Source organism: Artemia franciscana, unplaced genomic scaffold (genome assembly GCF_032884065.1).
Source record: "Artemia franciscana unplaced genomic scaffold, ASM3288406v1 Scaffold_7302, whole genome shotgun sequence".
Classification (NCBI taxonomy): domain Eukaryota; kingdom Metazoa; phylum Arthropoda; class Branchiopoda; order Anostraca; family Artemiidae; genus Artemia; species Artemia franciscana.
The window spans coordinates 789-13,174 of NW_027067411.1; the positions used below are offsets into that span (position 1 = coordinate 789).

Below are 12,386 nucleotides of genomic sequence, written 5' to 3' on the forward strand. Positions count from 1 at the left end.
TCTCTTTGTTTAAAACAGCTTAATTTTTTTGCTTCAAGAATAACAGAACAAGAAGTCAATGGTCATTGTATTTAACAGTTATCATACAATTAAAGCTCTATGATCACTGAGCAAGGTGAAGATCTACATCCTTAATGATAATCATCTAAAAGCTGCTGATCAAAAATGATTTTTTTTTAAACTTAGATATTCTTAGCCACTTACATTGGAAGTTTTTTTTTATCACACATTTCTGGAATTTGAAATCTCTCTGGAAACAGACCTTTCTTCCTTATGCTCTGGTCTTCCTTATGCTTTAGATATGGATCGCCACTATCTTTCTTGTGTTTCTTCTGAAAAACCTCAGATAAATGCTGCAATTTCGTAGAATTTTTTCGTGGGGTTTTTGACGTCATAACCCTGCGATAATTACAGATGAAATTCTAGTCCGAACTGAGAATTCTTTGAAGAATTCCAGACGGATGCGAAATTAATTCTGCATACTTGAGCTTTCGGACACGCTCAGGATTTCGTGACTTGAACTGGATTATGTTTTGTTGTGTAATAACTTTAAGGGAAACCTATGGCCATTGTTAAATTTAGAAATAGGTAGCGCTACACAAGCAAAACTATTTAAATTAATTAACTACAATATCAGAAAAGATAGGCAATTCCAACAAAGAAAAAAAAAAAAAAAATCAAGTTTCTAGTTAATACAATTGAGTAGCTGTAGTAGATTAAACGTAAAAATGTGCACAGAGTGATCAAAGTGTGCAAGTGATCAATTTGAGTTTATTATTTTAGTATTGGTAAAACCTGAAGTAAGACTGGTTTTAAGGAAAACACTAGTTTTTCAGAGCTTGCTGCAACTGGCCTATAAGGTAGGTGCACAGTCGTATATTTAGCTTGAGATGGATCTAGAATGGCATTATTACAGTCATCTCACCGTTTAATGTGCAAAAAGACATGTAATGACAGTTTGAACATTACACATCTAAAAAATTTTTGGGAGTTCATTTTGTGTTAAAAACAAGAAACTGATTGAATTAGAGGTTGTTTTTTCTGTAAAATTCTAGTTAATAGACTTCTTGCTATCTTGGAAAGGGTTTAGGTTAGGAAAATGAAACTTTTGGGATGGATCTACAGGCTAATGTATGTCCCAGGAAGGTATTTTGAAGTACTTACCTCCACTCCTTCTCCCTCAAAAGGGCCCTGACCTTTGATGAAATTTAAAAATATGTGTGTTATAAAAGTGAAACCTTGCAAAATAGATCTTCTGCTTAATTAAAGTACAACAAAATTGTTTTCAGCTTCATAACTTTGCTCAATCCCATTTTTTGTTGTACTTCAATTAAGCAGAAGATCTATTTTCCAAGGTTTCACTTTTATAGCACACATATTTTTAAAGGTCAGGGCCCTCTAGAGAGAGAAGGAGTGGAGGTTGTTGCTTCAAAATACCTTCCCAGGACATACTTTAGTCTGTAGATTTATCCCTGAAAGTTTCATTTCAGGTTGAAATGAAATCTCAGAACTGTTTCTGAGATAGCAAGAAGTCAATTAACTAGAATTTCACCCCATTTTATAAGGTTTTAAAGATATGCAAATACATTTCCTAAATTTTGAAAAAAAAACATTGATATGGCTCTAAATTTTACTCAAATAACAGGAATTGCCTTATCAGAACTAAAGGCAGAGAAAAAGCAACCAGTAACTGAAAATTAAGGTAAAATGTTGTTTTGTCAAAATTTCAATAGGCATAGACCTGTGATGTAGGCAAATTTCTGAGTCCTCTAGAGGGAGAAGGGATGAAGCTGGGCACTTTAAAATACCTTCCTGGGACATACTTTAGCCTGTAGACCCATCCCTGAAAGTTTCATTTTCCTAACCTATACCCTTTCTGAGATAGCAAGTAGTCAATTAACTAGAATTTTACCTTCTTTTCTTATCTTGGTGCATTGGATATAGTCCATGTTTTGACAGTCCACGTTTTGCACTGTCAAAACATGACAACTTCTTCAATGGATTTTGTTCCTAATTAGGACTAAGCAAAGTTATCCTGTTATGAAGGAAAATTTTGACAGTGGTTACAAAACTGTACTGTCAAATCATTGGTGCCTTTACCCTACTTACCATCTGAACTGGGGATATTTTCCTGTTGCAAAGTTATATCAGAAAGCAGTTGTATCACTTTAGTACTAAAAGGAAGAGATTACAAGTGTTGTTAGAATCCTGTAATGTTTGATGTTTTATCCCCACAGGTTTCAAAATCTCTTTTCTCCAAAAACCTTAACTTTAGTTCCCATTGACTCAATTCAGGCAAAAAGTCTATCTTGTTTTATGTAGTAATATATTTTCCACAAATCTGAAATTCCAAATAGATGAGTTTTTTCTTAAGTAAAAGTAATAAATATGCTGATCCAAAACTCCTTCAATTCTTTCTGGAAATAGCCTCTAGAGCTCTATTCTCAATAAGATTCTCTTGAGTGTACACTTTTCTGCCATTGTTATTCCTGCTTTGCAATAAAATTTCAATAGCTAATAAAATCCCAAAAACAATAGACAAATGAAAATTAGGTAACATTCTAAAACTGTTACTGTAGGAACTATGAAAGAGCCTCTTTGTAACCAATAAATAAAAAAAAACAAGTTTTTTTAATGGAAAGTAAGGAGCAATATTAAAACTTAAAATGAACAAAAATTACTTCATATATGAAATGGACTGCTTCCTCATTAACACCCTGCTCTTTAACTAAAGTTTGACTCTTTCTCTTAACTTTACTTTTTAAAACAGTAAAAAACTTTAGAGTAAAGAGTGGGTGTTGATGAGAAAGCAGCCCCTTTCATATACAAAGTAATTTTTGTTTGTTTTAAGTTTTAATGTCACTCCTTACTTTCTGTTAAAAAAACTTGTTTTTTTTATTTAATTTTTGAACATTATTGAATCAATGCATGTTTTGATTTAGGCTCTCTACAAGATGAGTAATTAAAAGAAAATTTGTATATTTAGTTTTTGGCCAATTGGCTTTCTCATAGTTTTGATCAAATGATTTTGGGAAAAAAGGAGCAGGGGAGGAGGCCTAGTTGCCCTCCTTAACAATTCTGTGGGTCAGCTATCTACTGAAACAACCTTCTTCTCTGACTAATTCAGTAACCCAAAATGTAGTTATAAAAGTTTTCCACTAAAGTCTGGTGAAAATACTACTTGGTTTTTTGTACAGGAGTTTTACTAAACTAGCTAAAATGTAAAGGTCATCATTACATTAAGTGGGTATGAGTCTATAACTAGCAGGTTAAATATAAGAGTCTACAGTAGTGCATACAAAAAGTAAAATAGGTAATATTGATTGAAGAATTGTTGCAAGTTATGAATGCATATTGTTCAACATTCATTGTGACAGAATTACTATCAAGCTAGGTATTTATAAATTGAAAAGGAATATTAAAGCTTTGAAAGACAAATACAAGTATTGAGTTGCTCTCAGAGGCGCCATTTGGACAAAATCTTGGAGTGGGCATAAACTCCATCTTGGCCCCCCCCCCCCCAACTCACTTTGTGTCACGTAATCATCTAGGAAATGGGCATTTGACAGAACTCGAGAATTTTATTATGTATCTTACCTACTTTACAGGTTTACAATAATTAATAGCAAATAGCATAATTACCCCAAAGGGTCGTCAAGTAATCACGCTCTTTGGTTAACAGGCGTGCAGTAATTTCAAATCAATTGGACAGAATGGATTATGTTGGACATAATGGATTATTATGGCCGGCAAAGGGCCCTTTGTGGTGGAAGCTTGGGCCCCCCTGGAAAATCTGGGGTGGGCATTTGCCCACCCCTGACCCCCTCCCCCAAATGGCGCCTCTGGTTGCTCTTTAGTTTCTAATTGTAGAGTACTTTATTAATTTTCACCTCTAGTGCCTATACAGTTTGTGATTTAGAATACTTGTTTATATGTTTCAATCTTTTTCAGCAAGTTTGTGTCATTCAAGGATTTAGTCACTATTTCTGAAATGGAGCAAAAAGAATTTTGTTTAAAGTGGAACAACTACCTAGATGTATTTCATGGAGCGTTTTTATCTCTATTAAACAGTGAATATTTCACAGATGTCACGCTATCATGTGACAGTCAAAGTGTCAAGTGTCACAGACTTGTTCTCTCATCTTGTAGTTCCTACTTTGAAACACTTCTTTTAGGGATTTCACATCCCCATCCTATTATTATCCTAAGAGACGTGAAATTTCAGGATCTGATAGCTTTGGTGAAATTTATGTATACAGGTGAAGTGAATGTTCCACAAGCTCAAACTAGTTCATTAATAAAAGTGGCTGAAATGCTTAAAGTTAAAGGTCTTGGTTATCCCATTGAGACAGTTAACCAGATACAGGAACCTAGATATCTTGTTCAACAAACCTCTGAAAACAATTTCTTGGCTGAAGGTTCTTCCAGTAATCTAGAGCTTCCTCTTGCAGATACCTCAAACAATAACTTGGCAAACTGTCCTACTGAGACTAGTTCGTTTGTTTATCAAACATATATTGCTGCATGCAACTCACCAGTAAGTTTTTATTTATTTATTTTTTTTTATTTATTCAAGTTGCATTTATTCCAAGTCAAGTGACAAAAGTATGGCTATATATTCAATTTTACTTTTCTAAGGAACTAGGCTAGGTTGTCATCAAAAAGTGACATGACATATGTGTGTAATGCCTAAATCTTAGAATCTACATCCCCAACTGGAAAATACCTTTGGCAAGAAATTTAGTAACTTAACATTTAAAAAGTACAAAGCACAAGGTATGATTTTGTTATTAAGATTTTATTCTTTGATCTCACATGTCTTTTTTCTTGAACTCTGGTTTTGTTTAGGTCAAAGTACCAATAAGCTATCATTGTGCTCCCAGATCCTTGCCAAAACTGCTTTTTTTTTCTTACAAGACAGTGATAGAAGAGTTTAATAATATTTAAGTCAAAGTCTTTAGACCATTTATTTAAATAGAATGAACATTTATATGCTGATAAAAGATTGGATATTTAAAATGTGAGGTGAGGGTCCTTACACATTAGGTTTAAGTGACGAAAATTTTTTCAATGTTTTTTTTTATAACAAGATCAACTAATGTTTGCTGGAAAAAGGCAGTGCCAAACATTTATGCATGGTCTGTTTTAACATTTTGGGAAAACAACAAATCCAGAACATTTGTTCATAACAAATCCAGTATAAATCAGCCCTCTTCTTAGGCTCCTGATTTTTTATTTTAGCTAACTTTTACAAGTTTGCAATGTCAACTGTTTTGGAGACTGTTTTCAGTTCAGGAGTTAATTGTGTGCTATAGTTCACAGATGTGTCCCTTTTCTGGTCCTGATAAAAAATCTATCAGAAGGTCTCTCTACCACATGGATTCAAATTCCAAGGAAACTATGTTTTCATGTCACTGTTTCCCCTTGTTCATTTAAGGTAGGAATCGGCCTTAATTTTTTTTGTTTATAAAGGCTCCTGGCCACGTGTAACTATTTTTGTCCTTTTTTGTATTTTAAAAAGCTTTTAAATTTTACACCCTTGAATATGTTAAGATAAGGATTAGACTAAATCACCTATTCATTTCTTTGTGGGAGATATATCCTTGAAAATTGGATCTGGCATAGAGTCACATCAATTATTTTCTGGGAAAGCTATCTTCACCCACAGTAATCAAATAAAAAAAAATCATATTATATATATTTAAAAATTACTGAGCTATTAGGATGTGTCTCTACTTTTCTGAACAAGGTCAAACAAGGTCTATAAAAAGTAACCTCAATTTTGTCATAATGTTTTATAAATTCATATATCAATCTGTAAAATATCTACTTTGGATAGAAGATTAAATTTGGCCTTGGATGGATGATAGATTGTCTATCAGCAAGTGAAAAGACATTATTTTTATACAATCTGAAAAATTCTGACAGTTCTATGTCAGCTGTGCATCTCACTGAGACTATCTGTCTTGGCTTTATCCAATTTTTCGACATTTATTTTATTCGGATTTTTTTTTTCAGGAAATCAAAGATGAATTTGCTGTAGGTATTGACAAAGGATGGAACAATAGTTCTAGTCAGTTTGAAGACAATGGAGAACATTTTGATGATGGCAGTGAAAAAGTATGCATTAGTTATCTTTTATTAATTTTATTTATTTTTAAAGCACATGATTGATCAATGCTTTTTGTTTTGAAACAGGTCTTTCTCCATTTGGCCAACTGATAGTTATTTAATGTCTTTAGATATGCAAAAAAAAAAAAAATAAATAGTTAAGAATTACTTTAACTGTGAATAACTATCTTTCGTAAAAAAATATTCTACTTACCAAAGAAGTACAAATTACATTTTTCTTTTTACAAAATAGTTACTTAGTGAAAAGGTATTTAGTTGTAGCTGCAAATACTCATGGTAGCTGCAGTAAACCTACCCCAGAGTGTTTTTTCAAGGAGGCACACTCGTGCCTGTATAAAGAGGTGCACCACGACAATGTTAAGCGATCTTCGGGTACAGTGGTCGCAGAGGGATGGGGAGGGATGCATTTCGTAGTCCGAGCTCCAACTAAGAAACCTGCCAAATTTCACCCCCCTCCGACTTTTCCTTCATGGGGAAAATCTGGCCGACAGTTTCGACCCGTCAACCCCGGCCCCCCTTTAACGTTGTCCGATCGGGCTGAAATTCACAAGTTAAGGTCCCCTAGGGCCCAGGAGCTTATCCGCGAAAGTTCAGCTCAATCCGATAACTCCTTCCCTGTTTTCCAGAAACCACGCATAGCCACTTAATGTTCATTTTGTTTTTTTTCCTCAACGCCTACAGGTCACAGCCGACATCGGATCTGGGTGTACGAAGACTCATTCGACGCGGAATTCTCCGAGTAAGTGCCCATGAAAGTTTCGTGGGAAAATCTTAACCCCCCGAAAGTTTCGACCCCCCCCCCCCTTTAACGTTGTCCGATCGGGCTGAAATTCGCAAGTTAAGGTCCCCTAGGGCCCAGGAGCTTATCCGCGAAATTTCAGCTCGATCCGATAACTCCTTCCCTGTTTTCCAGAAACCACGCATTAGCCACTTAATTAACCCATTTCTCCATAAGAGCCCATGTTAATTTTTGAAATTCTTAAAAGTTATTTAAAAGTTATATTTAAACACATGCAGGTATTTAGCTCAGTCGGTAGAGCGTGGGACTTTTAATCCTAAAGTCAAGGGTTCAAGTCCCTTATCGGGCGGTTTTTTTTCACAAGATCAAAATAAAAGTGTATAATTTTGATAACACCTGGACTGCTTATCATTTGAGAGATAACAGAATATTATCTTCTTATGAGCAAAAGAAACATTTTGGTCATTCTATCTATTTTTTTCTCTATTTTATACAATGATTTAAAAGCGGGGGGGTTGGGGGCGGCAGCCACCCAACTTCCTCTCCTAATTCCTGTACGAGGAGTACAGGAATTATTAAATTACATCCACCATGGATTGTAGAAAAACGTACAGAAATAACATGAAAAAAACTTCGTTTTCTTAAAGAGTTAAAGAGGCTGCGTCCCAAAGTCGAACCTTAAAACGTACAGGAATTAGGAGAGGCAGTAGGGGGGCTGCCGCCCCCAAACCCCCCGCTTTTAAAGACTCTTGTACAGGTTTTTTGTTGCGTGGGACTTTTAATCCTAAAGTCAAGGGTTCAAGTGGTTCAAACAAAAAACCTGTATAAAAGAGTCTTTAAAAGCGGGGGGTTTGGGGGGCGGCAGCCTAGTTGGTGGGGCGCTTCGTGCCCCCCCCCCCCTAAGCCCCCCCGCGCGCGTAAGTCGTTACGCGCCATTGTATTTGTGTCCCTGTGTCCCACCTGTGAATATAGATAAAAGAGAAAGGATTTCTCTTTTCGTTATAGATATATATATGTTTTTAACTACGTAAAACTTGCGAATATACAACATTCTTCGATGTCCCATTGTCTGTGCATATAAATAGATTATCAGGTTTACCGACTCTTGAACATGCAACATAAAATTGTCCATGGGAAAAACAATCCGTATTCAGATCTATACCTCATTATTCTAATGATTGCCCTTGAGCTTTGTTGATGGTGATTGCTAATCGAACATTCCCTGTGTCCCGGTCGTCATTTATATTCCCAGTATCCCGGTCGTCATTTGTGTCCCAGTGTCCCAGTCTGTAATTTCTCTTTGAGCGTCCCGTTCGTCATTTATATTCCCTGTGTCCCGGTCGTCATTTGTGTCCCGGTCTGTAATTTATCTTTGAGTGTCCCGGTCGTCAGTTATATCTCCCGGTCGTTATTTGTGTCCCAGTGTCCCAGTCTGTAATTTCTCTTTGAGTGTCCCGGTCGTCATTTATATTCCCTGTGTCCCAGCTTTTAGTTTTCTTTTTCTCCTTTATTTTTCAGTTTTTTTCCTTTTTTAGTCTCTTTTTCAGTTTTTAGTTTTTTTTAGTTTTTTTATTAGTTTTTAGTTTTTTTTTTCTTTTTTGTTTTTTTGTAGTTTTTACCTTTTTTTAATTTTTTTTATTTTTTTTTACTTTTTAGTTTTTAGTTTTTTACCTTTTTTGTTTTTTTTTTTAGTTTTTTAGCTTTTTTAGTTTTTTTAGTATTTTCTTTTTAGTTTTTTTTTGTAGTTTTTACCTTTTTTAGTTTTTTTTCTTCTTTTGTATTAATGCTAAAGCCAAGGTTCAAACCTGGAGCCTCTCGGACCTAGAACCTGAAACATAACGCTTTACCAACTCAGCTACTTCGGCTTGAATACATTCGTTTTGAGCAGCTTCCTCGGGTGTTGCCATTGTAGGTTCTTCAGTCATTTTACAATTAGAAATTTCTCTTTCAACGATCTTCTTACAATCAAAAATTTGTCTTTGAACGACATTCTTAAATACCTGTGTCCTGGTCGTCATTTATATTCCCTGTGTCCCGGTCGTCATTTGTGTCCCGGTATCCCAGTCTGTAATTTCTCTTTGAGTGTCCCGGTCGTCATTTATATTCCCTCTGTCCCGGTCTTCATTTGTGTCCCAGTCTGTAATTTCTCTTTGAGTGACTTTTCTTTTTAGTTTTTTTTTAGTTTTTTACCTTTTTTCTTTTTTCAGTTTTCTTTTTCTTCTTTATTTCAGAGTCACTATGAAATACATATCGCCAAACCTTTGTTTGTTTTTTTTTAAACTAAAATCTGGTAGGCATTGATGACCTTATCCAAGTCAAAATTCCAAACCCAATCATCGTCGCTATCATTTTCAGTTTTGATATGTTTTGACTCGCTGTCCAGGTGGATTTTCATCTAACTGCGCGGTTTTGCGTTCTTTAGCCGCATGCCTGTTTCCTTGCTGTTCTTTTGATTCCTCGGCACGCTTTCTTTTCTTACTTTCTCTATGAGCCGCAAGTTTTTTGGCATAGACTCTTTGAGCAGCTTCCTCGGCTGTTGCCATTGTAGGTTCTTCAGTCATTTTACAATTAAACATTTTTCCGTCCACGATCTTCTTACAATTAAAAATTTGTCTTTGAACGATTTTCTTAAATACTTTTAATGACGTCATCGTCGTAACAAACATGACGACAACTAACTTCATGACGACATGATGACATGACGTCACTCGACAGACCCACAGACAAACAACTTATTTTTATATATATAGATTTCCAGTCGAATATGTCAAAGGCGTTTTCCCGTGATATACGATCATGGTTTCATCTTAGTAATGGTACATGGTCCATAGTAACCCAAAATTTAAAAAAATGTATTAAAAAAAACTGGCAAGTGAGAACAAAATTGTCATTCCTATCAGATTCATTGAATGGTAATTATTATCTAAATCTGTCTGAATAGTAAAATGTTATTTGAGAACAAATTTAAGGGTAGCCTATTCTGAATAAAGCCTGAAACTTCTAAAAATGGTGTTGGGCTGAAACAATCTATATATATAAAAATAAGTTGTCTGTGTGTTGAGTGACGTCATGTCGTCATGAAGTTAGTTGTCGTCATGTTTGCTATGACGATGACGTCATTAAAGGTATTTAAGAAAATCGTTAAAAAACAATTTTTTAATTGTAAGAAGATCGTGGACGGAAAAATGTTTAATTGTAAAATGACTGAAGAACCTAATATGGCAACAGCCGAGGAAGCTGCTCAAAGAGTCTATGCCAAAAACTTGTGGCTGATAGAGAAAATAAAAAAAGAAAGCGTGCCGAGGAATCACAAGAACAGCAAGAAAACAGGCTTGCGGCTGATAGAGAAAGTAAGAAAAGAAAGCGTGCCGAGGAATCACAAGAACAGCAAGAAAACAGGCTTGCGGCTAAAGAATGCAAAACCGCGCAGTTAAATGAAAATCCACCTGGACAGCGAGAGTCAAAACATATCAAAACTGAAAATGATAGCGATGATGATTGGGTTTGGGATTTTGACTTGGATAAGGTCATCAATGCCTACTAGATTTTAGTTAAAAAAAACAAAGGTTCGGCGATATGTATTTCATAGTGACGCTGAAAAATAAAGAAGAAAAAGAAAACTGAAAAAAGAAAAAAGGTAAAAAACTAAACAAAACTAAAAAGAAAAAAACACTCAAAGAGAAATTACAGACCGGGACACAAATGAAGACCGGGACAGAGGGAATATAAATGACGACTGGGACACAGGGAATATAAATGACGACCAAGACACAGGTATTTTAAGAAAATCGTTCAAATACAAATTTTTAATTGTAAGAAGATAGTTGAAAGAGAAATTTCTAATTGTAAAATGACTGAAGAACCTACAATGGCAACAGCCGAGGAAGCTGCTCAAAGAGTCTATGCCAACAGACTTGCGGCTGATAGAGAAAGTAAGAAAAGAAAGCGTGCCGAGGAATCACAAGAACAGCATGAAAACAGGCTTGCGGCTAAAGGACGCAAAACCGCGCAGTTAGATGAAAATCCACCTGGACAGCGAGAGTCAAAACATATCAAAACTGAAAATGATAGCGATGATGATTGGGTTTGGGATTTTGACTTGCATAAGGTCATCAATGCCTACCAGATTTTAGTTAAAAAAACAAAGGTTCGGCGATATGTATTTCATAGTGACGCTGAAAAATAAAGAAGAAAAAGAAAACTGAAAAAAGAAAAAGGTAAAAAACTAAAAAGAAAAAACACTCAAAGAGAAATTACAGACCGGGACACAAATGACGACCGGGACAGAGGGAATATAAATGACGACCGGGACACTCAAAGAGAAATTACAGACTGGGATACCGGGACACAAATGACGACCGGGACACAGGGAATATGAATGACGACCAGGACACAGGGACACAACTACGACAGGGACGCCGGGGGCATAGGGGATATATAAATGACGACGGGGACACAGGGAATGTTCGATTAGCAATCACCATCAACAAAGCTCAAGGGCAAACGTTAGAAAAATGCGGTATAGATCTGAATACGGATTGTTTCCCCATGGACAATTATTATGTTGCATGTTCAAGAGTTGGTAAACCTGACAATCTATTTATATGGACAGACAATGTGACAGCAAATTGTATATTCGCAAGTTTTACGTAGTTAAATATATATATATATATATATTCACAGGTGGGACACAGGGACACAACTACAATGGCGCCTAACTAATATGGCGCGTAATGACTTACGCGCGTGGGGGGGGGGGCTTGGGGGGTGGCAAAGCGCCCCCACCAACTAGGTGTTTGTGTGGCGCGAAGCGCCACCCCAACAGCTAGTTACCTATAAAAGAGGTTCTCATCATTTTTCTCCCTCATTAGGGAACATCAAGTATTGTGGTCTTGCCTTAAAAAGTCAAATTGTTATGCTTGAACATGTATATTAGAATCTTGACTGGGATCGATTTCAGATTGACATTCTTGTCATAGGTATTGCAGAACTGCCTTAGTAAAGAGTAAAGTGGGCTCTATGCAGTTTTTTTCAGTCTGTTTCATTTGTAACTAGTTTTAGAATCTTTGGAAGGGCCTTATTCGATTGGAAATTGAAATAAAAAGTAACTAGCAACTGCTACTGATGGTGACTTTGACTCCTTTAATACTGTGACTTTTTGCAACTACGACTTCTTGTGATTATGACTACTTGTAACTGCACCTGCTACTACTTTCCATTGCAGCAGTGACTTATTGTAGTGTTTTCTACTTGCGGCTGCAACTACTTATGACTTCCACTGTTTAAGTCTCTGCCATTATTTATGACTTTGACTAGGCCTAGTTTTGATTATTGTTGCCATTACTTCCATCTGCAGCTGTTACTAATTTGATTGAGAGAGCAGCTACTAATGACTGTGATTGCAACTGACTGTGGCTGAGACTATAACTACTTACAACTATGACTACTTGCAACTGCGAGTGATGCTATTTTGTGACTGAGGCTATTGTCATTGCTGCTACTATTAATGCGCCCA

The 12,386-nt window shown here is 35.9% G+C and overlaps 1 protein-coding gene across 1 annotated transcript; it reads left to right on the forward strand.

Annotated features, from left to right (window-relative positions):
* Positions 1-655: 655 nt before the first annotated feature.
* On the forward strand, positions 656-6,120 carry LOC136043573 (protein bric-a-brac 1-like; the record flags this gene model as incomplete). Its single annotated transcript, XM_065728486.1, has 3 exons — positions 656-860; positions 3,952-4,537; positions 6,019-6,120. Coding segments are annotated over exons 2-3 (648 nt in total), but the record flags the coding sequence as incomplete, so codon positions are not given.
* Between the last annotated feature and the right edge of the window lie 6,266 nt (positions 6,121-12,386).